We start from the raw sequence: 26753 nt of genomic DNA on the forward strand, positions 1-26753 counted from the left end.
GTTTTAAACGCTAGAAGGATTAACAAAGAGCTCTCTTGAACCTAGAGTGATTTGCCCACTGACACTTCTCTCTTATATGTCAGGGACAGGTGACAGTCTGGGGACAGCAGGAGGTGAATTTGAGTCCTTCAAATGAGAAAATGCGCTGTGTGAGTGAAGGAAGCTTTTGTGTGTGGTTTTGTGGGTTTATGTTTTGTTTTTTACCCTGTGAAAATTTAACGCTGGAATCCTAGTTCATGTTTATTAATTAAAAATACCCATTTCTTACTAAAGTATTTAGAGAGCTTTGGTCTTCATGGAGGAGCTGAAAATGATGCAAATCTTCCAAGAACTTAGAGATACGTAGCACATGGCTGTTATGTAGCAGTAAAGTTGTGGTGAGCAAGCCTTTCACAGCATTAAGGCTTTTATTCCTCACTGTTGGAGAACTTACCATATTTCAGTTGAGAAGGCACAACTATGTGATTACTGTGCTTTTGAAGCGATTAGGATAGGTGATAATTACGACTTTTCTAAAATGTCATTTTAGGAAGGGGGGCAGGAGGGAAAGTGCTACTGCTTAAAATTATGTTCGTTCTTCTTGGATTCAATCTGAGTAACGGAGAGCAAGATTTGGCTCTTCCAATTTGCTTAGCATCTCTCTGTTCCTGGCAACATATACAACTGAGAGAGCATCCAGATTTATTGCTGAAGAAAGAAACAGCAAAGTGAACCAGCTTTCTGGATGTCAGATCTGTTTGTCTCATTCAGTGACGTGGAGATCCTCAGCCAGCCAAGGGCTTAGGAACACGCTACTGAATGAAAGTAGCTCTTGCTGCTTATGAACAAGAAGGTTGTTGTCTGTATTATATTTTTCCAGGCTTCTAATTGATGAGCCTAGAAAGCTTGGTCTCCGTGTGCCTCTTCATCTGCTGTTACTAAGAGTCAGGAGTAGAGACGTCTTGCTACCACTAGCTGCTGTTGTTTTCAACGGTGTTTTCTTATTATAAAATGAATGTGTAAGTCGTAGCCTGAAACCGAGCTTGTAGTATTGTAAAGGCATCGTGCAACTTCTTAGTTTGGAAGGTGTGTATCTCTGTAAATGTAAATTTCTATAACAGCTGTCACAAAAGTAGCAGATTCTGGGATCTGCATACTGGTGCTTGAAAATAGAACAGCTCTGTTTCTATCCTCCGAAATTGGGGCAAAGGATGCAATCTGTGTACCAAACCACAAAGGCACGGAAAGGTTACTTGCACTTTTGTTGCACCTGACTTCCCCCATCTTCCTGCAGTAACACCGCTTCCTACTCATCCTCATCAGCCTGCTGAGCACGCAGGCTGAATTCGGCTCTTTTCCACCGGAGACCAGCTTTAATTTCAGGGTAGGAAATAACATTGTATAGCAAATCAAAATTATTGAATGGTCCTATGATTGCTGTAAACGTCTACATCACTGGTTTTATGTCAGTTCCCCATCTTTTATTTTTGTTCACTTGAATAGCGTTTAATTTTCTTTCAGTGGAATATGATGTTAGTTAAAGATTTCTGTGATACCCCTGTCGAAAGAAAGAAGAGGTGTGAATTGCCTTTGTTTTTGGTAAAATGAATTTTAGCATTTTCAAATACTGTGGATCAGTCAGGAGGAGAGGATCTACCATGTAAGTAAGGACGTTCTGATACAGGCGCCTTCTGCTACTAATCCTCTTTCTTCTGTTCCTCAGGTGTTTTTTTTAAGTGCATTTCACTTCATGACAGTAATGCAGATTTTGTGCCTTCTTCCCTTCTAGGACTCCTAGAAAACTTGCTATGCCTTTCTAAGTCTCTGGAAGGAATTTAGCTGGAAGAGGTTTTGTATAACAGTACTGAAGAGGGAAAGAGTGGTGGCGTATTTTCCTCTAAAATGGTAACTGGATTCTCAAGTTCGTGGGTTATACCAGAAGTGGACCAGAGTGTCTTAACCTCTTCACCTGAAGATAACTAGCAATAGGTTTATTTGGCGGAACCACCCAGTATTTAGGAATATTTACTCTCTTTCCATCAGCAATTGCATTTTCATGCTTGAACTGAAGGGATGAGGAAGCAAACTGCCTAGATTTTCTTTTTTTCTTAAGCTTATCAGCCTAATTGTCTGCTATGCTCAGGGATAAACTACGTTATTTTGATGAAACTTAAAAAGCCTGTCCTTGTCTTGTTTTCTTCCTCCAAATCTCCCGTCTGTTAGAGCATGATGTTAGGTGCTTCGTTCACTAGGCTGTTGAGCTGTAGACTGCAGCTGAGAGCTCAGTGTGTGGATGATGCTTAGGATGCTTGGAACGTGCATCATTGCCTGCCTAGCAGAGGAATTTGGTGGAACAGGAGGAGAGTGAGGATTATAAAATGCCGTAAAAATTTTACATGTAAAATTGATGTCAGAAACAAGTCTCAGGACAGTATATATTGTTGGGGAAGCGGAGAGATTTAGTTGGGGGGGGGGGTTGCTTGTTTGTTTTTACCATTTGAGTATCTGGGAGAACTGGGTACGTGTGCAGATAGCTTATCTTTTTGGTACTGTAGCGCTTGCTCCAGCACCTCTCTCTTCCCAGTCCTTGCCCTGGCCGGTATACTTCTAGTTCCCTGTCTCGGCCCTTCCTTCCTTCCTTTTCTTCTCCAGGGTGTCAGTGGAAAGGTGCTCTCCACCACAAAGTTTCTTTTTGGAAAAGTGTGTGGCTTTGCCGGTGGTGGGTTTTGTTTGGTTGGTTTTCTGCCTCTAACTACTGGACAGGGTATGGAGCCCTCCAACGGCATGAAGTCCCCACCGGAGAATAATGGTATTTTCACCCAGAACTTACTGGCAGCGTGGCCAGGGGCTCCCTCTCGTTATCCTCCATCTTCATCAGAGAAATGGAACATTCTGTGGTCTGAAATTTTATCTGTGGCTGATGCTACTTTCTGACTTCAGTGAGTAAATGGGATAACTTTTAAATTGGTATGAATGCTTGGAAGCTGCCTCTCTCATGCTTACAGCTATATCACTGGCTCTATTGCATGATAATTTGCAACTTACTGTCTTAAAAAACATAGATCTGACTCGGAGGAAATTTCAGAAGCCAGAAGAAGGGATGTAGTTATGGACATAAACCCAACTGAACTATGGACAAGCAACTTGGAAGTGGTTTTATTTGCATCTTTCCATCTCTGCGTATTTGTAGTTAATTGCTTCTGTATATAATACAAGTACAGTATTTAGATGTTAGAGCATCTGGAATACATACAGTGTAACAGGATAAATACATGGATGCTATATCATAGCACTTGAAATCGTAGTATTCTCGAGAACGAGTTGTGTTATTTATTAGTCTTTTAAGCTAGAAGGATCTGCCACGTATCTGCATCACCGACAGCAAGCCACTGGCACTAGTGGGTTCGGATTAGGTAGGCATTGGGCCACTGTGGATGACAATGAGCTACTCTGCTCTGTAGGATACATCTGGCATCATATACCGAAAGGTTTGCAGTTATTTTCTAAATGCCATCAGTGCTAAAGACGGATCTAGAGATGAGACGTGGGAGTCCTTGTTCCACTGAGAGAACTTTCCTTAGTGAGTTCCTCACTTCCTAATTCAAGCTTCATCCAATCTGTTGTTCCTGTTTAATGTTTCAAGCCTTTACGACTCTGTTAAGAGTTGGATTGGACCACTGAAACCGTTTTATTCATGTGTAGCAGCACATCCACCATTTATACTAGTATAGATTATTGCCATTAATACTATTTTTTAAGAACATATGGTTTGGATATGTTAAAAGTTTACAGATCTGGGCTCTAACCAATAATGTTCTTTTTCACTACAGGGCTGTAAGAAATGCCTCTCGGGTTAGAAAGTAATCCAAGAAATGGAATTGTATTGGAAGAGTAGGCCTTATTTTTTTTTTTCCCTAAAAAAAAATTGGAGATAATTCTGTCAGGCTATGAGAATTTATCCGTCACAGTTCATTAATGCTACCAAACCCTATTTTTAGCTTTTCCATAGAGTTAAGAAATGAATGCATCCATCTGGGCTGCAGAAAGAAGAAACTTCCTCTAAATGTGTTTTTGCTTCCAAGGCAAAAAATCTTGTCTCAGTGGGACAGGCAAAGCCTGCCCATGCTGTTGGCAGCATTTTAAAGGAAAATGTTGCTGATGAAGCTAGAAATCTGTGTGGATAACTGTAAAACTTTCACTGTAGCAAAAAAGGCGGTCTCTCTCGCAGAACTGACCAAACTAAAAATTAAAAAGTGACCCCTTAAGGAATGAAGAGGTCCTTTTCTGTACCTTTCTACAGTAAATGCTGCTTGTGCTTATAAAACTGTTTTTTTAGTCAATGCCCTGCTGGCTACTACTTTGTCCCCGCTGCATCGAAAAAGGGAGCTGGGGGCAGAAGGGAGACAAAGGGGGAAGAGGGAAAGACGAGGAGCTGGAGGGAGACTTTGAGTGACCTCACGTGAAACATGAACAAGGATGAAATGTTGCAATGTCTTAGCTTTCAAAAAGCCATATTTCAAACACTACCTGCTTCGTCTCAAAGCTAAGTAGAGCACTCAACAAGATCATAAAAATAGCTGATGAATAAGAAAAAGGTGATGGGAAATGTGCATCATTCCCCTCCCTCCCCATCCCCTGTGCTTGCATTTAAACCCTGGACAGTGGGTTTGTTACTCTGCCAAGGAGAAGCATTGCCCTTGACTTCTCTTCAAAAACAGCTAAAAGGAAGGGCTTGTTCAGCGTTACTTCCAGGAACACCGAATCTTCCTTCTGTGCTGCGGGGTCTTCTGGCTGATCTGTTCCATCACTGGCCAGTTTGAAAAAGGCTTTATTTATTACCTGTAAGGCAAAACATGTAAGTAAATCCAGAGTTCTCAGAGCATGATAGTAGAGAGACGAATGAGGGTTTAAGTGCTTCCTAGCACATGAAGTAATCAGTAACTTAGGTCAGCTGTAAGCAGCACAGGGTAGACTCCATGGATGTTTAAAAGAGACCTTGGAGTACTTGTTCCGTAACCTGTGAAAAAGCTCTACAACTGCTTGTACGCTTGGGCCGTATAAAATCCTGGTACCCTTGAAGCCCCTGTCAGAACTTGAAGGTAGGACACCTTCTAAAAATAAAACTAAATAAAAGTAAAGGCACTTGAATTATACTTCTGGAACATAATTTGCCACCTTTCTATGAAAGACAGCCCTCTCCTTCAAGCTCCCCCTTCTTCCCCTTGGGACTTGAATGCTGGAGCCTGTCTTCAGGTGAGGTTGTGTGCTGCATGCACCTCTGCGATTTCCGGGAGTAGTCCCAAAGTGATGGAGGATTATCCGCAACAGCCCCGGAGCTGCTGCCTCTGCTGCTTGCTCCCGCTGCGGCGCCTGGAGGCGTTTGAGCTGGAGGTGTTAACAAATGCCGTCTAATTCGTACTCGGAGTACCTAGCATGCTCAGACCTTAAACTTCATCTCTCTGTTGCACGTTATGTTTGCTGCAGTGACGAAATTTGAATAGTTTAAAGCAAACCTGTTCCTTCTGATGGGTTAATCTAAAAAGTATTCATTATCGCTGTCATCTGGAAAGTCCCCTACTAGCGTGTGTCCCACATGTCTCTGACTGGTTTGTTCTAGGTAAATTTATACAGTTACAGAGGCTGGAACTGCGCAGGAGGCATATTTTTTAAATGCCAGTGATGTGCACTGTACCTTTCCAACTGTTAGATTGGCGTCGCGTATTTTACTGAGATCTGCCCCCTTCCCCAGCAGTGCAGGCAGTTCCATATCTGCAAGAAGCTCCTGTAGATCGGAGCTGCCTTCTAGTGTTAACTCCGGCAGCGTTAACTTAATTTCTCTGCAGAAAAGAGAGAGAGAGAGATAAGTGAGTGCGTGCTCTCCACTATGAAAGTATGGTGTTTGGGCAGTCCTGGGGAAGGGGCATGTGAAAACAGCTGCAAGAAGTGCTCAGTGTGTGGGGACAGAAGGCTACCAAGGGCTGATGGGCATCATGGTACTGTTTCCAAGTGGGAAGTCACCCTGAAGCTGCCCCAGGTACGCTATTAAACCCCAGATCATCCCACTTCATGGGTCCTGTGTTGTCAGCTACGGAAAGGCACTTGCTCGTTTCTTTGAAATACCCCCAGATAAAAAGCCGATCCCACTGAAGTCAAGACTCCCTCGGAGTACCCCCCTTCCCCCCCGGCTTTGCAGGTATTTCTCTTTATGCTCGGTGTTAAACCCTCCCTGGCAGGATCTGCCCCCGGTCAGCAAGCAGGCAGGTCTGCGCCGTGCACCCTCTCCCCTTCATCCCGACGGGAGGGCGCGCAGGCCCGAGCCTGAGCCCTACCTTGGGGCCAGCTGCTGAAGCCAGGCCGAGGACTGCAACGGCAGCTGGGACTCCACGTGCTCCAGGTCACTGCCATGGATGGGCTGCAGCAGCACCAGCAGCGCCGTCTGGCTGATGGGGACTTCCACCACAGAAAAAGTACCGCTGGCATCAGTTTTGTACTTGAATGTCCCCGTGACTGACAACATAGGGACCAAGACCTTTGTGTTTGAATCCACCCAGAACTCCTGAGGCTCCTTGAGCTGGAAGGCTTGCTTAAGGTTCACTGAAAAACAGATTGAGAAACAAAAAACTAATTCTTCTCTTTCTTCACTCCTCCCCTCTGCCCCTTAGCCGGTATCTATGTTCGTTTAAAAACAGCACGCTGTGCATTAGACAAGGGCTGTGTGTATATATCATGTTTAGCTACTGTAAACATATGTATCCTGCCTTTAATAGGACTTCTGGTAGCATCAGGCAGAGGCTGGTGCAGGCTCGCAGCACAGGGACCACGACCATCCAGCTGCTATATTTCTGCTGGCTTTGTGGCCTTTCCTGGGCACAGCATTTCTGCTTGCTTTGCTGCCCGCTTCCTCACAGGCTGCCGCGTGGCTCCCGGTTGGCTCGTAGGCCTCTGCGGAGGGTCTGCTTGGATTGCCTCTCCATCCCTCGAGTGGCGGTGATGGCACGTTTGGGAGTACATCCATCAGGGACAGCCCTTGCAGGAGCGCTCTCGGGCAGCCAGGTGGGCTCGGGAGAGGGAAGGCAGCGCAAGGTCTGGCTGAGGTCTCGCCCTTGGCCGTCTTACGAACTAAAGCAACGTGGAAGGTAGTAAGCATAACACCAAAGCACTGATTGAGCCAAGGAGGTTAAAAAGGACATACCTGAGCACTTGCTAAACCTTGATTATAAATTTCTTCCCCAGTTCACAAGTTTGGGAAGCCTTGCTCTCACCTCCTGCTGATTCTGTGCAGCTTTGCATTTCAGTACGTTACCTGCTCGCTGCCACAGATCAGTGCTGCTGCCCAGTTAGGCAGGTAATCCTGTTGGCATTAAAGAAACTGCTGCCATCAGCAAGAAGGGCAAAGATCAGAAATCTCGAGATTGCTGTTTGGTGGAATTAGGAAAACAGATGTATATGTTGTGGTAAAGGAAGGACCTCCTTGCATTAAATTAATATTGGTATAAAATAGGAGTTAGTCTAGCTGTACTGTTAACTAGTCTGTTCTCCAATAAATCCAGATAAATGCTGGACCCTAACATATTTAATATGTAGTAAGTGGTGTTGCATAGGAACACTTGCCTCTTAAATGAACTTGCATAGAAAGAGCATCCAGGCATTTTCACCTACTATAACTTTACCAAAAAGAAGCAGCAGGTAGGAGATGTGAAAGGTGTAAGCAAAACAGAGAATAAAGAAGTAGAGTTGTTCACCTTTTTTTATTATTTTATAAGAACAAGGGATGCAAGCAGAAGGGAGCCACTCTCACAGGATCTGTGTAACTGGCAGAATTTATTATCACAGGATAGCGAAAGTCAAGACTGTAACGGAGTTAAATAAAAGGAAAAAGAAATTGAGCATTCAGATAGCTAATTGTATTAAGGTGGTATAGCAATTGGTTTTAAACAGTCTCGGGAAAGATATTGCAAAATTTCAAAGCTCTGCTGTTGGCTTTGGGACTGAGTCCATTAATATCATGCCAGTTGTGAACCATGACAAATCAGCAGTCCTGTGTTTGAAACGGTTCCCTGTGGCCCTCTGCTAGGTGAGGGTCCAGGCATCCGTGCCCTCAAGTGTGTAACTAAGTGTGCATTCCCCTGAAAGTGCTCTAAAAGATGTTAGCAGTCTTAATGTGACTATTTGTTTCTTATAGATTTTTCTAGGACATGGGAGAGAGGTATTTACTAAAGAAACCCTGCTTTTTGCCTCAAGACACCTGGAATGTGAAATGAGGAAAACTGAAGAAGATGAACGTCCCTTCTGACACATTGGAAGAAATGGTTTCTTACAGTGAGATCTCTCATATCAAAACACAGAAGCTGTGGGATTGGGCAACCTTTCGGCAACCACATCAGAGCAGGGAAGAAACCTGTGTCTACACTACAGGGGAGATAACTGAAGTGAAAAAGGCTGTCCATCACAGAGCGAAGATGTAGCCTGGGAGGGTACAAGAGTACTCTGCAGTACTGACTTGGCAGTGCAGGAGAGAAATGTTGGACCTCCCTGCTTCAGGTGATGATCTCCATGTTCTGTAACACAGGCTTTATGCCAGCCTGACAAGCTTAATGAGAGGATGACTTTCTGTGGAAAGCTATGACTTTTTTCTTAAAAAAAAAAAATCAAAACAGCAAAAAGCATCCTACCAAATTTCTAGTTTAAACTGAAGTTGTTGAGGGTTGTGTGCTCAAAAGAGAATTTAAACAGAAGGTAAGAGAGTTTAAGATTGTGCAGTCCCATTTTCATTCACTAGTTTGTAATTATTTTGCAACTTCAAAAAAAAAGTCTATCAGTAAAATTTGCAACTGATGTTCTGCATTGGATTCTAAATGGCAGTCCCTGCTTGGCAGCAAGTCTACAAATATGAAAACAACTGTGTGCAAGCAAACAACAGGTGAGAACATTGGAACGTTTAGCTGTTGTTTTGTAAGGATTTCTGTCATTTTATCAGTCCTATGGCTGTTGATAGCATCTCAGGAGCACATATAATGTGTTTCAGACCAAAAAAATGTACTTTTGCCTTTCTGCAGCTATAGGGACAGACATGCAACGTGACAGCATCAGCTGTCATGGTTGCCCCTCTGCAACCAAATGGCAAAGCAAATGCTGAAGTCATCTCCTGTGTTTATTAGAAGAGAGTTGCTTATCGGATTCATTTGTTCTTGAGCCAATTTTCTCAATCCCACATGTGTTCCTAAGCTCATAAAATTACAAGTTTCCAATACAGAAGAAGAGGAAAAAATTGTTCTGCTAAAGGAAAACTCCGCTTTTGTGACCATGCCCAAGTCTGTAACATGAGAATTATTTTTGCAGTATCACCTCTACGCTAGACCTTACGCTGAAGAGAAAGCTGATGCTCACAGCTCCCTGAGGAGTTGTGATCAGTTAATGACAGCACCCATGAAAGGCAAAGAAAACCTGATACCCAGTTTACAGGTGGGAAGATGAAGGCACAACAGCATTTCATGAGCACATTTAGCAGTAGAGACCCACTTAGAAACTTAGCGCTCACTGCAAGTTTTCTGAAATACACTGGTAGGCAAGCTGTCCTAAAGCGTGTGATCTCTGATATTGCCTTCAGTCACAAGGATGTTGACAAGCAGCTACGCTCAGAAGAGGAGGCTCAGTTGTGGTACAGGGGATTTCTGGGACAGCAGCATGGAACAACCCCAGGTAATTAAGGGATTGCCTTAATTCTTCTAGCTTTGTATATGCTCCCCGCTTTCATAACTGGTAGCTTGTTTGGTTGCTTCCTAAGCCAGAAAGTACCTCCAGACTTCTGTGTTTAATAGCCACTTGAGGAGTCATGTCCATTATATATTTTAGCCTTTCTTGAATCTGCACCTCCGGCCTGTTACCCCCAGCTCCCCTGCGGAAATACAGGTGCTGGGGAAAGGTACTCCTCTGGCTTGCTTTAAACCTACTTCCCAATCATTTTTGCTGGAGGCCCCTTATGACTTTTAGTTCCTTTGCAGTCAGAAATGCCGCGCAATCCTCTCTTATTCACCTTCCCACACCTTTCCTAATCCTTAGCTTCCTGGACAAGGAAAATTTCTTGGAGGCCACCTCCCTCCACTTCCTCCCCGTTGCCCTTGCTGGCTCGTGGCAGAGTGCAGGCAGGATCCCCAGCACGGCGGTGGGGAGCAGGGCACTGTCTACAGAGCAGCGGTCCAGCCTTTCATCTGAGCCCTTCCCTCTCGCCGCTGGCCAGGCGTGACCTCGCTTCCTTCCCGAGAGCAGGGCCGCTGCCCGTCCTCCACCAAGCCTGCCCCCGAAACGAGCAGTGCTGCCTTGTACCTGCCAACTGGACATCCACCGCAAACAGCAGGTCGGAGGATGGATCGATGTCTGTCAGTAAGCACTTGCTTCGGCCCTTGCTTCGGGCCTCCATGAAGGCGTTTATTTGCTTTGCTGCCTCGCTTGGGTTTGTGAAGTCAACAGCTCGGGCGTAGAGAGCATCAGCGGAGGGGAGCAAGTCCTGCACGAACAGGTGGGATAGAGGTACGCCGGCGGCAGAGAACAGGCAGAGCGTCTTGGAAAAGAGCAGCTCCTCGTCCCTGCTCTTGATGAGGCTTTCGATCATCCTCAGGCTGGAAAGGACTTTGTGTCCATCCACCCTGGAGGTGCAGTCGGGGTCTCCGGAGGGGGGAACAAATCCCAGCAAACCCTGCAAATCAGCTGCTGTCTGGTTTGAGGCACCCAAGTAGAAAGACACCAAGGAGCCGTAAAGACTGGTTGGGGACAGGAGCACGTTTTCGCGCCGCCTCGCTTCCCGCAGCTGTCTGTAAAACCGCATGCCCAGGATGTACACAAAGTCCTTCAGGTAGCTCAGTTTCTGCCTCCCCCGGCCAGTCAGGCTCGGGGCTTCCAGCTTGTCCTTGTCGTTCAGGTCATCTTCATAGGCAGGTGTGGTTTGAGACTCGATTGAGATGGGGACAAAAGTTTTCCTTCCCTCCTGGACCAGGCTTTCTAGCTCCTCGCAGGTACTCTTGTTGAAAGAAAACAAATTGAAAGGGTGGACGTAGACCCGGTCACAAGTCACCACGGTGAGGCACGCCAACAAACAGAGAAGATCTGCTGCCAGGTTCATGTCGAAAAATTGCTTCCACAGTGTCTGCTGAAAGAAAAAGTGGGGAGGAAAGAAGCCTGTTGAGCCTGTTGTAAATACAGTTTCTCTTACTTGCAGGCTGAGGTGCTAGTGCTGTGTTGGAATTACAAAGGCAGGAATTTCAGTATTTAGTGCTGGCTGGTCTGACTCTGCCCCCTGAAAAGCCCAGGGTGAGATGGCCACCAGTTTCAATGGTGGCAGGTGGGGAAAGTCTAAGCACAGATTTGACTCCGTTACCTGCTGCGGTACCCTAACCATTTAGCACGGGAAGCAATATGATTGTGCTTGCCAACTAGTTAGGCTTGCAAAGTAGAGTGTGCTAGTTCTGGCAAAACATTATAATAACGCAAGTATGTTGCTCCTGGGACCTGGTCAGAGCTATCTCTGCAAACTGCTGCACTAAATCTTGCTGACACACGGACAGGCTAAGCGATTTGCCTGCTGTTATGTGGGAAGTGGGTTTGGAAACCAGGTCTCTTAAGGTCCGACCACTGAATGATCCCACTTTGTATGTCTAGTCAGCATAATACTTGGCACTAGCAGAGCATTTTGTGTTTTCACAGCCCAGTGCAAACATTCATTCTAGCTTCTAGGCAAACACACTCAAGGCTTCCTTATACAAATGTGCTAACACTGAAACCATTTTCATAGCACCTTCTTTATCTGAACACAGAGTTAGAAGGGGTAAGATGAGTTTTACTCTACTGTACAGGCAGTCTTCTCCTGCGGTAATTCTGACAAGAAGCAGAGAATTTTATTGGATATGGATGTCACTGGTGTTTTGGCACGAAGGATCTCATGCATATTGGGAATGAGAAAGTCACGGGCACACATACATCATAAACACATGTGCAAGCACACTGGCAAATTTTGCATTTTTATGATTCTCACTTTTCCTATATCTGACTTTTTTTATAACTAATAGGTCTGCTGTACATTCCCTGGATTTCTAGTATATGACTTTGAATTTGTGTATTTGAAATCCAAATGCGTTGGAAATTATGCATCTATAACACTTAGCATCGGTCAAAACGCTGTTATTCAGAGCTGTATTTTTATTCTACTCGTCTTTTCTTGTTTATTGTAGCTCTGCTCACCCTCTTTTGCCCTTTCCAGGCTCTGCAGACCTCATTGGATAGGCAAAATGCCAACAGCCTTGCCAGTAACCAAGCTCTGCTCTCTGCCTTCTTTCTCCAAGATTTTTTGAGTTGCGCCAGCCTGTCAGGTATTGTAATTCTGGTAGCCTGAGTCTGGTAGCCTGAGTCTTCTGAGAGGATGCAGTGCAATGCCTGTCTCACAAACACTTAATTTACACAGGGTGGAAGTGTCTGGGTTTAAATCCAGCAGTTCAAGGCCCGTCACCTTCCCAGCCTGATTTACAATGTATAACCATATTCACTTCACTGTGGGATCCCCAAGAGTTTCATGCCTAATAATACTCTGGTTTGCAGTATCACCACTCTCTTGCAAATACAAAAACTGAGATGTGCAGAAGGTTGGTAATGAGGCATACCTTGCGAAGTACATGTGCCTGCTAACGTGCGCAACTACATTCCTAGTCTGTAGGCTCCTCTCTAACAGCTTGGTTTCCAAATGGAGTTTCTGCTGTTGTGATGGTTCCTCGGGATGTCTGAGCATCTTCCTAGTGGGTGTCTGCGGGTCAGGCCTGAAACTATTTGCTCCCTGGAGGCACGCAGGGAGGACCTCCAGCCCTGTGCCTTCATCCAAGGATTGCTCTTCCCCGTTAACTCCCACCCCAGCCTCTAAACGAGCGTGTAGGCAGCGGCGGTCGGTGCTGCCATCCCCTCTGCTCCCTGACCGGTCTTCCCCTCCCCGGCCCCGCTGGCAGCGGGTGACGTGCAGCACTGCAGGGCTTCCTCATTCCTTATGACCAGTTAAAAAATTATCTTGGGAGGTGTCTTCCCAACTTCATCTTTGCAGTTAGTCCAGCCACTGTGCATTTCTAGTCTACTCTCTGCATTTTCCAGATTGGGACAGCTCAGGAAAACAAATTAAAAGGCACAAATTAGAGGCACTGCCCTTCCCACCCTGTTCTCTCCATCATACAATTCTTCTGAAGCATTTCTTAACCCTTCCTGTAGCAGCAGTGAGGATGACTCTGTGCCACCTGGTCAGCCTGTGCCATTAGGCACCGCTGGTGCCTGGTGGTTACTTCTCTATGCCAAAGAGCCAGAGCTGCTATGCCAACTCTTTTCTCATGAGCAGGAACAAGAGGGGCAGTTCTCACTGCCGGCACTTACTCTAAGCCCCATCTGTGGAAAGCCAGCGCAGCTTAATTTCCCTAAAGAAGTCAGCCCAGAACCTTTCAGAAAAGCATGAAAACTTGAGTTGAAAAATTGGCATTCAAAGTAAATCCAGCAAGCGCGCTTACTCGCCTCTGTCCTGGTGCGTGCTGCCCCTCCGCCGCTGTCCCCCCTCGGGCAGGCTCCCCGCAACACCGCTTCCCCCTGGAGCGGCGTGGCGTGATTGCTGGTGGACTTATGCCCTTTCCGCGGGAGGGCCCTTTCTACATGTCTGCAGTGGCATTGCGCAAAGCCGCTTTACATCACAGGCCGAAAAAGTTAGCTCAGGCCAGACAGGACCCGATGAAACCTGAGCACGGCTTAACACCAGCTGCATAGAAAGTTCCAGGGATGGATACGCAACCTTTAACCGGGCCCAGCACATCTGCGTAGCCCGCAGTTACACAGTTCCTGACAGACACAGGCATTTTACTATGCAGAAGAACCAATTATAGGAGGTGAAAATAACTCAGCTCATTTTGTGCCAGACTCAAAGAAATGCAGATTTCTTTGTACCTGTATTTGTTGTACAGTTGGACCAGACTTTTTTCTTCTCGGATAAATTGTCTTTAATCTCTACCTTGCAGCTTGGGTACCCATCAGTGAGTGGGACATGTACACTACTGCAGAGTAAAATGATTAAACTCTCAATTTTTACCCTTTCTTTCCCTCTTGACCTATCCAAAAGATCAAAAGTTTGTCCTTTTTCCTCTTCAAAACAAGCTGTGTTGGAAAGGAGGGGATGAAAGCTAGATGGATTAGGTTGCCAGAGCCAGAGCACTGAGACGTCATCCTTCCCAGTCTCAGCTTCCCAAGTCCTATTTGGCCACAGGCAGGGGATTTGGAGATCTTTCTGCTGCTTTTGAAATGGTCCTCCAGTTTGGCATGCCTGCTCTTCCTCTTCAAGCAAATAAAGAGTGAATCAAACCGGGGATGATGCAGTTGGGTTAGACTGGGTCTCGTTCAGTGCCCCTGTTATAGTTAGTAATTAAAATCCCATGGCTCTGATGGGAGTAGGGCTGATTTAACATCCATGCCCTGATTTCAGAAGGCCAGTCAGGCGTCGTTTGTACCGCGGTGCCCAGTTACATGTTGGCTTCAAGGAGAGAGCAGAGAAAGAGGGATGTTTTCAGTGCACCTGGGCAGTCGGAGCTGGTGGGTGGAAGGTGGAGACAGGGAGAGCCGAGTCCTGCCGGCCCAAGCGCTGTGTGCCAGGTCACTAGTGCCGAAGGGATGGGAAAGTTCTGTCTCTGCAGCCCCACTTTTCATTTAAACAATCTGATTATCTTAGCACTGATGAGGTCTGAAAGCAGTTCTGAGCACAGGCCTGTATGACATGCTATCATGCACACACGGCTTAAATAAACAGCTTGAAATATTTAAGGTGTTTTGTCTCTTGTTGCCTGAGCATTTCAGTCGAGGAAGCATCTGGCAACAGAACAGTCCCTGAGCATTTGTACCATCTCCAGACGGCTATAAAATGCATGCAGCCCAGCCACGGATCCAGGCAACGGGAGAAGTAGTTCCCCCCTTAAAAATGCATTTTGTTCAGCTAAATGCTAAGAGAACGACCTGGGTTTCAGGTTGCAAGACCCCTTCTTTGCCCTCTCCCCTGGAGTGTCCTTCCAGCAGGCAGGCTGGGGGAGAAAGCTGGTCCCTGAGAGGCCAGTGGAGGTGCAGGTGGGACGTGTGACAGCACAGCCCAAAACTCCGTCTCCTGCGCCACCACCCACGTGGGTCCATCTGAGGCACCGGGCTCCAGCGGCGTGCATGAGTGGCCAGCCCAGGGCATGCCGGTGAGCTATAGCTGGTCTGCTGCCTCCTCCTAGGCGAGGCTTGAGCACAGGGAAAAAGCAAACCCAGCCTGGTACTCTCAGTATTGAGGACACAGAAACCAAGGCTGTTTCAATGAAAGGCACCTTGTGCTCCGTTAAACACTGAAGAGTATCCTTATTCACAAGAATTACTGACTTTGGCTAATAAGCTACAAGTGATGCCAATAACATATACAACAGCTGCCAGACTTATGTGTTTGCTGTGGACAATAAACACTGGAAAGGGAAATCACATAACCCACAGGCACTGTATTTTTTTCCTTAAATCATTATGCTTCTATGCATGATTCAGAAATGCTGCTCAAGCACCTGAAGGGCGTTGCTGTTCGGGTACCTCCTGCTTCCAGCTCCCCTGCAGTCCACGACCAGGACACGCTGCAGCTCCTGGTGGTCTCCTTTTGCTATGGGCTCCAGCCCCGAGGCAGGCATCCCTGGCCACAGGGGATGCTGCCCCACAGAAGAGGGGGAGCCAGAGGCAGCAGAACAGTTGCTCCCGTGTGGTGCTCTGGTGGCTCTGTCACATAAGGAAGCTCAGGTTTTAGTTGAAAGTTCTCAGGGTTTTCGGCCAAGTCAACGTTTGGGGCTCCTTTGGTGCTTGTGCACTCAGTTCTATTGTTTTCCATCTTTGGGGAGCACAGGAATCTTTCCCCCTCCCAACTCAGTCAATGAAGTAATAGAAATAAAATGCCCAGCTTTCTCCAGAAAAAAAAGTTTCACCAGAAGCTGTTCAACGACCCACTTTCACCACAGTGCTCCTCCTGCTTCAGACCACTGGGAATTTGGCTGGCCTCAGTAATGAGGGAGAATCTTTGATTTCAGCTTACGTTCGTGCCCTACTACAAAGCTCAGACACACACACCCCCCCCCCCCTAATTTGCTGGTCACTTACGTTCACTCAATTAATATTCCCCTATTAAGATTCATCACGCACTAGTACAGTTCTTTCTTAGATCTTTGTCTTTTATCTTCTCACAGTTTCTACTAAAGGACGAGCTTTCAGACTATGAAGAACATACACTGCTACACCTGGAACATGTTTTATCCCAGTAGGACTTAATTACAGTTAGTCTTTCATTTTACTTCTGAGCCATTTTTAAGGGGGAGTGGACAAGCATTACTCCGATTACTGTATGTGGACCCTTTTGTCGGGCTTTTTTTTTTGTTGGGTTGCCATGGTTATAGGAACGAGCGTGTACTTAAAGACAGAGCTTTGACTTCAGAAAGAAGAGAGTCTCTATACTGCCTTTGGGCTCCGGTGTCCGAGGATTTCGCTCCCTGAAGAGAGTTGTGCCAGAAAATCTGTGTCGGGCCAAACTTGGGCGAAAAGCTTTCCGGCAACTAGGAACCGAAGAAGGTCAAAGCAAGGCTGTTCCTACAGGCAGCCCCTGTGCAAAGCAAGCCCAGGGCCCGCGCGCGTTTCCTAACGAATCTCACCCTGCAACAGCCACAGTAAAGGTACAAAGAAACACAGACCTCTCAAACCTGCTCTTCAGCGAAGAGGTTCGCGCTCTCCTTTTGCCCCACTCTTCCTGATATCGGGGGGACGACGACTCGGCTCCCCCTTTTATACCCCCTCTTGCATAAGTGGGGCCCTCCCCCCTCCTCCCCCCCACTGCCCTCATTTCTCTTCAAAACCTGCCTCTGTTTTTCCTGCTTGTTATTCATGGTTGCTGCTGAGAGGGAGGAAAGAGGGGTGGAAAAACACTGGTGCTGCGGTCACGGGTTCCCTCACAGCCCCGCTCCTCATCTCCCTTCCTTTACCGAGATCTCTGCTGAGAAGTGCTAACGGGGAAGCCCTCCCCTGCCCTGTGAAAATTTCCCAGCGGTGGTGCTGCTAGAGCTACTTTGTGTAAATACCGCCAAATAGGCGTCAGAAATTTTAACCCTGGCAGAGGAACACTAACCCTACAGCCAGCAGCGAGTAATTTGGTCTTGAATGGAAAAACGATTTTGTCCGAGCTAGAATTTCGATTGATCAGCCAGGCAGCTATTCTTTCGCTGAAGATCATCACGTCTCCACTCTGTCGAAAAGCGTTTTCATTGATCCAGATCATTCTGGGAAAAGCTGTATAAAATTCAGCGCTTTGTGTAGCGACAGAGACAATAGTAAATGTTTTATTCTGTGTTGTTCAGTTTGTTTTCCAGCTTTCCCAAATTTTGCTCTGAGATCTGGACTCAAAGGGGCCAGATGTACTCCTGTGATGACGTTCTTGTCTCCTGCGAGGTTATGGTGTGAGTCATGGAAGAGGGATAGTAAATTACTCTGCTCACAGCCTCGGACCACAGACCTTCACGTGAGCTCTTCCTCAGTTGAGCTGGCATGTCTGACCTACATAGATTACAAATTAATATATGGCTAACTCAGACATAATAGCACGTACATGGTCATATATCATTCATTACTAAATTTGAGGGTTTCTTTTTTTAAGACTAAAAGTACCTTGAGTGAGAAGTAGGCCACAAAGAGTTCATTTATACAACCTGTGGGTTGGTAATCGTAAACCTCTACACCCCATCAACATTCATAATGTTCCCTCTCTCTTGTGGTTTGGTAAGGGAAGACAGTGTGGGGTCTGGACAAGGCACCCAACGGAGAGGGCAAACGGGCACTGGGAAAAGGACAGGAAGGAAAAGAAAAAGAGGATGCCCGTGTGGGAGGACCCGACAAAAGGAAGACAGGGAATATCGCTTCATCGGCTGGTGCAGTGATTGCCCCAGGTATGGCGGGCAGACATGACAGTGAAAGGCCCACCTTTTGTGAGACGTCCAGGAAAAACTTTGTAGCCCAGCCAAGTGCCTACGGAGACCAAGATGCTTCGGTTTGGAAGAGAAACCACTGGTATGGGGAGTATAAACATAAAATGAAGAAGGTGAACAGAAAGTCCTGAGTCAGTGTTTTGTAACAATGACAGAATCAGTGGGTTCCCAGTAAAATTATCAGGCAGCAAATGTAAGTGAAAGGAAGGGCCCTTTCGCGTATATACACTGCAGGAGGCACTGCCGTAGGATGCTGCGGAGACTGAAAGTCTTAGCTGGTACAAAAAGAGATTAAATGAACTCAGAGGGCACGGCCATTGGGGGCTGCAGAACATGATGGCCCAGGTGTGACTGCTAACTCGGGAAATCCCTGGACAGCCGGCTGTCATGAATTCTAGCTTGATCCACCTAACAGTTCTTATGCTCTTCTCTAAGGGCTTGTCTTCAACATGCGATGGAAATAGAGATGTCTGAGCTGAGGCCAGCTTATGCTGGCTCATTTTGCAGCACAGATTGGAAATACTCTCAGCAGAGTTATGCCAGTGAAACATCACACCCAGCAAACCCGACCCTCAGCCCCAGCGTTGCTGGGCTATGCTCCTGTGCACTGCTCCTTTAGGAACCCTCTGCTGTCTCTTAAAAATCAACATAAGCCCTGGAAAATATGAACAATTTTAAAAAACTGTGGCTAGGCTCTTAATATTAGTTAGCCACTTTTCAGTTTTTTTTCTCTCTTAACCAGGGCACGTGTACTAACCCATGGCAGAGTTACTGCACTGGGGTATGAACTGTGTCTCTGTCTCCTGCCGGACCTTTGGGCTCTGTTCTCACTTCAGCTGCACACAGAGTACTCAGCGACTTTTTCCAGAGTAAATAAGTAGAGAAGAAGGGGTACAGCTCTGGTGATGGGTCAGGCAGGTTTCTATACATCAGTAAACCAATTTTCTCCCCAGTCTGTGAAAACTGTGGCAAGCTCACATGGGCCTGATTTTATTTGTTTATTTTTGCTATCTCTGGTGGGGAAAGGCTGTGCAAAGTAATTTTTTTTTTTTAGCTGTTTTAGTAAAACTTTGATAAGGAATAGGTTTGCATGTGATTTTTCCCATGTTTTCTCTGTACATCTGACCTCTGCCCTTCTTGGCGTGAACCACTTTTCTGTGAAAGCAGCTGGTGAGCACAAGGGATGTACTCAGCTTGCCCAATTTTTTGTGTAAAGAGGATTGCAAAAACGCTTTTCAATAATAGCATTCAAAGTACAGATGATGAAAGAGAGATTATCCCGCTTCTGCTGCAGGCTCTCACAGCAAGGAGCAATGGAAAAATTGGTAACGTGGCTGCTACAAACCCGAAGGACCACATGTGCCACCCCTGTGCTGGTGCAGGGGACACAGCGTGCCAGCCTAGACGATGCCAAAATGCACATGGTGAGCGGGTGGCCAGAGAGCTGACTCAGGGAGCTGGGGCTTCCCCAAAAGGGCACGTGTGGCACGGCGCTCCCTGCTCGCAGGAGGAGGTGCCCTGGCTGTGCCGGCTACCCCGGCAGCCACCACCCTGGCAGTGCCACAAACCCTCTGAGATGGAGGAGGGAGCACCACCATCTCCACGTCTCTTTCTGCTGCTCAAGGAACGGTCCCCTTAAGGGAGGTCTGTGTGCTGCTGATCCCTTATCTGTGGAGCTCTTCTAATGATTTAATACCCAAATGAGCTTATATTAACACTAGCACATATTGTTTCAGCTTATAATTACATTTGGTTTGTTATGGCTTCTGTTTGCAGGCCCTGAGCGTAGAGATTGCTTTGAATTTTTGTAACCTGTTTTTTTTTTCTCTCCCAGTGGAAGATGCAGTTTTTAGTAGAGTTTTAAGAACGGTCCATGCACAGCCCGCACGTGCACACACAGGCACGACCGTGGGCACGCTGTGTGTGGGGGCAAAGGGAACCTCCTACCCTGAGGATCTCAAAATACTTTGCTGTGTAACAGTTATATTGGCCATCTATAACTGATTTTAGGTCCTTCCCTGAGGCAGGTGCTGTGCCTGTGAGGAGTGAGAGACAATCCCGGACTGAAGCAGCCAGGACAGAGTGAGCCTGTCCGAAGCGGACACAAAGAGGGGACACGATTCACCTTCAGTCACGCAGCAGGTTGGTAACATCTCAAGGACAAGCATCCAGGTTTCTTGATGCCCAGCCCGACGCCCAGCCCAGTGTGTTAGCTATTGGATCCCGCTGTATCTGCATCCCTCAGGTGAGAGCTGCAAGGCAGAGGAGGAGGGACAGCAGTGCCTGCACAGCAAGATGCCTGCCTCAAAGAGCTGGAGCCAGCTTTGTTATCATAGTTGATATGCTTTTTATGGTACTCTCCTGCTGAATGCCTTTGTATCAGGGAGGGATTTTGCACTGTCCCAACATTTCCTAGCTGGGTCAGCCACTGAAGTCTTCAAGCTGTTCCCCAAGATGAGGGAAGCAGCCAGGTGACCACTGTCTGGAAGATGCTACAATGTTCAGCTCCAAAAGGTTTCACCACCAAACGTCCTGCTCCCCTCAGTATTGCAAGGTTGCTGCATAAAGCTCAGTGAAGATTTACTCCCTGAGGATCTTCTGCGTGAGACAGTGGGAGGCTAATCCTTGCTGGCACTACTGGGATTTTGAAACTCTCATTGCAATTTTTGGTCCCGAGCCAAATTGTCCCCAGGGTACTGTGCAGGACAGTTGTTTTCTTCTAGCCTGGAAATGGCTGCTATTCAGTGAATAGAAAGACCTTTGGAAGTTGGTCCCTATTGCATAGGGCCCCTATTCCCTATGCAAACTTTGTCTTCTTCCCAGTCTCCCTCAAGCCACCTCCACCCCTCCTCCCGGTCCTCTGCCCACAGCTTCTGGCCCTGGGTGGGCAAATAGTTGCAAGCAGCAGCACTCCGCTATTTTGGCTGCTATTCCATGTTCCTCTGAGAAGACGATCCGTGGTGGTCTCCTGCCTCACTCAAGGAGTGGTTTTAATCATATATGGTTTATGCAGTTCATTAGGAAGAAACAGACTGGCTCCTTCCCCACTGTGGGGGTTATGGGACTCTTCCATTATCTGGAGTGGTAGCTGCTGAAAGACAGCTCCCACACAGCCCTCCAGCTACAGGGGCAAAACTGCAACTCTCTTGGACCAGCAGCAGCAATAATCTAGGGTATAAAAAAGGACAGATGCCTTTTATGACCTGAGATAAGGGTGTGACCTTCAGATTCACTTTAATTTGAGGGGTGCGCAACTGATGACAGCAAAATTGTTGGACTCTCTCCTGCTTTCAGATCCTGGTAGAAAGTTGGAAAGGTAGAAAGCAGAGAGACAGACTGAGCCAGGCAGCATTATGTTAAGGCTTGCAGGGTCTCTTTCCTCGGGGCTGCGCTGCAGACCCATCACCTCCTTCAGGACCAGCTCCAGCCACTCCATGCAGAAGCGAGAGCTGACTTCCCATGCCAATGCCCATGTGGAACGATTCGCACGTCTCAAGTTTGCACTCATCCAGGCGGCTGCAGAACTGCAGGGATTGCTGCGGATCCCCTTCTCCTTAGCCAAAGCTGCCTCCGTGCGGAGTGCCTCTGCATCGCTGCTCCCAGCTCGGCAGGGGCTGTGCTGAGCGCCCGCTGCCACGGCTGCAGTGCCAGTCACATTTGGAAATGTTATTACCTTACTGCACGTTGTTAAACTAATAATTCTGAAAACAAGAGGAGGGAAAAGTTAAATTTATACCCAGTGGTGGTTTTTTACAGGAAAAAATGAAAGAGCTAGTAATTGAAGTTTCTGGGGTTTCAATAAGTGGCAAAAATCAGTCTTTTTACAGATCAGAATTTCCTGCTCTTTTGTTTTTACTGGATGATTTTTAAGCAGAGGCTTAAATGTTTCCTGCAGTTTTGGCTTCATTTTATTTTTACTTTGCTTTATTTTTCCACCTTTTCAATGTTGGTTGTAAAAACATGAAATAACATTTTAGCTTACTGCTTAGGGATAAAGCTGAGGAACAGTAAATTGAGCCCAGGATATTCCTAGTGAGAAAAGAACTAAGATTGCCTCCCAGTCAGGATGCTGAAACACACACTGATTAAATCCTTTGAAAACCATAAGCTCCCCAAAAAAAGATCAGTGGGTGCTCTTACAGCTATTCTCCCAGGAAAAGTTGAGCTGCCGTAGGGATTGCCTCTGACTCAGGGGCTGAAGGCATGCTACAGCTTGGCTCCTCTCCCACACTGCCACTTGGTGTTTCACAGTCTAAAGAAAAAAAAACATCTTAAAAGCCCTCTTTTGTTTGTAAAACGGCCCCTCCTCCAAAGTAATGAATTAATGCAGCGGTGTATGCTTAGCTCTGACAAAAGCCTGGAACAACAGCTCGGAAAGCCATGCCAGTTTGTCTGAGTAAAGCACTTAGATGGCTGTCTAATCATAATACTTCAGCTGCCAGCACAGATAATGTTGTCATTGCTTACCAAAGCACACAAGAAGATGTGTTTCGTATTTCTTTCTGGTTGTACAAAAGCGGGGGTAGCCCATCAGGGGATGCTGGGCAGAAAGGGGACAGGCAGAGCAGAGCTGCCTCCCGGACCTGGGGTGCCATAAGCATAGGGGTAACGTGGGCAAGGTGGGCTACGGTGGGGGAGCTGCCCCGGGAGGTCACCCCAACTCAGGGTGACAGCTCAGCACCCACCTCCCCTCGGCCCTGCAGCATGTCTGGCCCATGTCAGCATTTCATAGCCAGGCAGTGATGGCAAAGCTGCAGGTGGTGTGAGCACAGATTAGTCCTAAGACCACATTTGGGATTGACACCTCCCTAGGAGAGGGACCTTTTGCTATTACATAGCACACTGAAAGCAGCCAGGCTGTGGCCTCTGGCTTCTCACCGCTATGCAAAATGATAATGAACAGTCACTGTAATTTTAGGATCCTCCTTTGAATGAGATTTTGAAATCCTGCAATTCCTTCAAGATTTTTTTCTTCAGTCAGTTCAGGGCAGGATTTTCAAAGGGCACTTCTTAAAACCCCTCCCTTTGATTTTCAATACCCTTTTCCTCATTGCTCTCCAGCATTTTTCACTAGGCTGTCCCTGACATTTTGTAGGGCAGTCCAGTCCTCAGGCCTGGCTTGCAGTCTCTGCACAACCCCTAAAGCCCTGCAAGACCTTTCTCACCGCCCCTCCCTCCGCCTCACTTCTGCCTCTGGAAATGAGGGCGAGAAGGGTGCTTCAGCCCCTCTGTAGTGAACCCTGGAAACACCAGAGAAAGCATGTATTACCTTATTGCTGGAAGCTAAAGGGAAAGTTCTTAAAAAAACAGCCCCAAGCTGGGCTCAATTTCATCTGGTCTCAGCTGTTGTTAGAGCAATATAACATGTCCGCAGTTAGCAAAGACGTGTGCAGGAGCATGTGCAAACCCTGCCAGGCTGCAAGCCACCAGGCAAAAGTCCATCCTCTGCATTGAGCCAAAGTAATGGAAAGTATAAGAAAAAGCATGGTTTCATGTGACCGTGACTGCGGCATTTGGATTCAAATCAATGCAAGGTTCAGAGGGCGCCAAGCAGTATGAAATGAGACTAATCTCAGAGACGGAACAAAGACGTTTTATATAACTTCATACAAATTCAGAGGAGGGAGGAAGGACAGAGAGCTGCTGAGCTTCATAGATAGCACCTCAGTCCACATAATAACATCTACCCTTAAATCTTTGCAAATATAAAGGAGCTATAAAGGGACCAAGACAAAACCAGTCATGTCTCTCAAACCCCTGGAGAAAGAGCACAAAATGAAATCATCTAGCCTAAACCAGTCCCTTAGAGAAGGTCTTAGGGGCTTAGCCAGCAGGCAACAAGCACTGGAGAACGTGGGATCAGTCAGGTCAAAGGCTATGGATAAACCCTCCAACGTTAAACCGATGACAGGGCATGAGCTTTAATGACAACAGCGTTATGAAAGACTTAATCAGGCTGCTGTCGTTTGAACAACCAACTTTACATCCTGAATGACCAGGGTCCACCTGATGTTACTGGGGAAGGAATTACATAAGTGTGACTCAGAAAAGCACATGCCAGAGGCTGAACAGTGGGGGCTGTAAGTCAGAGCTGTAGCATGATGATAAGCAAGGAAGCCAAGGAGAAGTGGAAATCATAGTTTCCTACATCAGGCCTTTTGGGTTCCCTTTATGTCACCTTCTACTCCATGAATTACCGCTGGAGAGAGGGAGACTAAGAGTGTCTCAGATAAAAAGCAGTTAAAACCACAGAAAACCAACTCAGACTTCCTGCCTTCTTGATTAAAATGAAAACATCCGAGGAAGTCTGTCCCGATAGCATTGATGCTAGAAAAAGAAGTGATAGAAATTACTCTGCTCCTGTTCCTATCAGTGGTAAGTGTGCCTGAGGCACCGCTCTTGGCAGAGGATGCTCACCCTCCACCAGGGCCGCTGCTTCTTCAACGCAACGCCCGCCGAGTCCCCTCTGTGGATGCCGTGGGATGAGCAGTGGGGCTAGGCAGGAGGGCGATGCCTGCGGGCAGCTGCAATTGCACTGGTGTTCACACTCTCTGTGTGCTTTGGAGCCATGGCTGAAGGTAACTGATAAAACTCTCGGTGTTTCAGGAACAGGCATTTAATGGTAGTACCTGGAAGAAAACAGTGTTCAGCTCTAAGCTACATTGCCTGCCTGTGCATCACTCGTGCTGCTTACGCTGTCACCTTGAAATCTTGCCTTGTCGTGCGGCTCGTAGAGAGATATCTGCAGGCTGCAGGAGCCTAATGGTTTCCAGAGGTGGCCTGTTGGGAATTAATCGCGTTCGACCTGACATCTATCTCTCAGCCGGCAGCACCTTCACACCCTGGCAGGTCCTCACTTCGCAGACCAAGGACAGACCTACCCTATCGCCCCTGCTAGGAGAGGGCAGGTGGACTGGAAACCTACTGTTCCTGAGACAGTGTAATTGTGGAGGAAGGACTTTATTACTCAGGGCTGTCTTGTATTGCTTTAATGTCACAATATGTCTGTTGCAACGGCATGCCAAATGAAAATGTACGCAGCCTGGTGCTGCAGCCTCTTATCATCTATGTTCACCTACTGTTCAGGGAGTGTTAAAATCTACCCTGCTTTTACTCACTGGACCAGCCTGTCTAAGAAGCATTGTAGGTCAGTGGTTCAAATCCTGCCCGCTGCTCTCCCGAGGTAGTAGAAACATGTTGTTGGTGTCTGTCTGTAACCGAGTATCACAATACCTGTGTTTTGCTTTCCTCCCACCTATAACAGTCCCTGAGTATCCATAGACAGCATCAAGTGACAGCAATAACAAGAGTTGTCTTGGGGTGAAATGCACTTCTCACTGCTTTCAAAGGTAAAAGAGCAAAACCGCTTCAAGTCTCTTTCCGTGTAAAACATTTGAGTGGGATAGGTACGTAAGTGATACTGATGTCTGTGTGTTTCTGTCCTCGCAGACCAGAGAGCCTCAGGGATGAGCCCATGATTCTTAACACGTGACTGGCAAAGTGTTGTATTTTAATGAGAACTGAGATATTTTATTAGCATTTTCTGCTCATTCTTCTTTTTTCCACCTGTCCTCCCCAGGCACCATCTCTCTTGACACCAAGGCCGAGATCTCAGAGATGTAAAGTTTCCCTGCAGTGTCATGACGTGAAGCAGCAGGGGGAGGAGAGGCAAAGGCTGTCCCTCTGGGAGAAAGGCTGCAGCGTGAAAACATCCCGTATTACACACCAGAGTGCTCACATAGGAGACAAACTGCATGAATTCCCCTGCAGCAGGATGAGCGCCCATAGTGCTCATCCCACACATTTTTGTATGCAACTGAACTCTGAAAAGCAGAAATTCCCTGAAGTTATATGGCTGCTCTCCTTGGGCTGTAGCAGGTGTGGAGGCTGCATGTCTAGGACACTGAACATCTCCTTCCCCAGTCAGCATGTTAGTCTGGTGTATGAGAACGTGCCTTGGCCCACACAGAGGTGTTGTGGATAAAGTAAAAGTTCCTGGGTTTGCCACTGGCTGAATGTGGGATGTTGATACATCGCATCCCTGGGCTTGTGTTGGCACTTAAATGCCTTTCCCCTGCCTTACACCCTTGGCTGGGATCCCTCTCCCTTGACTATACCCATTTAATAGCTGGGCATCTACCCTAAGCTGGTCCATGAGGGTCCATCTACAGGCAAATGAAAGACACAGTCATCTCCAGCAGGATCTTAGGGATGAGCATGCAGTGAATCGCTTTCTGGAGGTGCCGATCTTCTGTACTGACTGTAGAAAAAGCTGAACTGAGTAGCTTGGACTCTTCTACAGACCTCAAGTTCGGTCAAATGATAGCCACGTTTGGAGCACCAGGCCTGCCTGTTCTCGCACGTTTGGACAGCATCCGTACATTTGGACAATGGGAACTCGGTCTCAGCAGGGAGTCTGCAGACATCAACAATGGATGCAATTATGAGGAATAAACATGGGAATATATGCTCTGAAAAAGAAAGCTTTCCTCACAGCACTGCTGTGAAAAATAGCAGAACAGAAAGGAACTATTTCTGTTTCACCTAATTGCTCTCCGTAAATCATCTCTTGGCAGCAAGCTTGACTGGTCCACCGAAGGGCCAATTAGAGCAAGGGGAGGGTGAGTGCTGTTTGTACTCAGGGCTGTGTTTTGTATTACGGGAACTGTAATTTGTTGCAAGAGGGTGGCATCCCTTCTCTTTCCAAGCAGAGAGGAATATCCATGCCCGTCTGGCTCTGAGCCT

General features: G+C 47.0%; 1 protein-coding gene across 2 annotated transcripts; it reads right to left on the bottom strand.

The window, feature by feature from the left end:
* Window positions 1–3109: 3109 nt before the first annotated feature.
* On the bottom strand, window positions 3110–16820 carry AGT (angiotensinogen). 2 transcript variants are annotated; one of them, XM_087777183.1, is made up of 5 exons: window positions 16725–16820; window positions 10303–11122; window positions 6309–6573; window positions 5672–5816; window positions 3110–4818 (listed from the first exon to the last, which is right to left on the bottom strand). In XM_087777183.1, the coding sequence occupies exons 2-5, from the start codon at window positions 11093–11095 to the stop codon at window positions 4627–4629; spliced, it is 1395 nt and encodes a 464-aa protein (XP_087633309.1). In that variant the 5' UTR covers window positions 11096–11122; window positions 16725–16820; the 3' UTR covers window positions 3110–4626. The 2 variants fall into 2 exon arrangements, with proteins under 2 accessions (XP_087633309.1, XP_009469162.2); XM_009470887.2 differs by having other exon boundaries at window positions 10303–11119; window positions 16725–16805.
* Window positions 16821–26753: the final 9933 nt, after the last annotated feature.

Source organism: Nipponia nippon, unplaced genomic scaffold, assembly GCF_047370975.1.
Source record: "Nipponia nippon isolate SJK-2023a ecotype South Korea unplaced genomic scaffold, ASM4737097v1 scaffold_4, whole genome shotgun sequence".
NCBI lineage: Eukaryota > Metazoa > Chordata > Aves > Pelecaniformes > Threskiornithidae > Nipponia > Nipponia nippon.

Bases quoted from the DNA above. Each gene is read 5' to 3' on its own strand.
- AGT (XM_087777183.1), bottom strand. From the start codon at position 11,095: ATGAACCTGGCAGCAGATCTTCTCTGTTTGTTGGCGTGCCTCACCGTG. The intron at 6,574-10,302 runs GTACAAGGCAGC...TCTGTTTTTCAG, and splicing joins GGTGGATGTCCAGTTGGCAG to TGAACCTTAAGCAAGCCTTC. The intron at 5,817-6,308 runs GTAGGGCTCAGG...TCTTTTCTGCAG, and splicing joins CTTCAGCAGCTGGCCCCAAG to AGAAATTAAGTTAACGCTGC.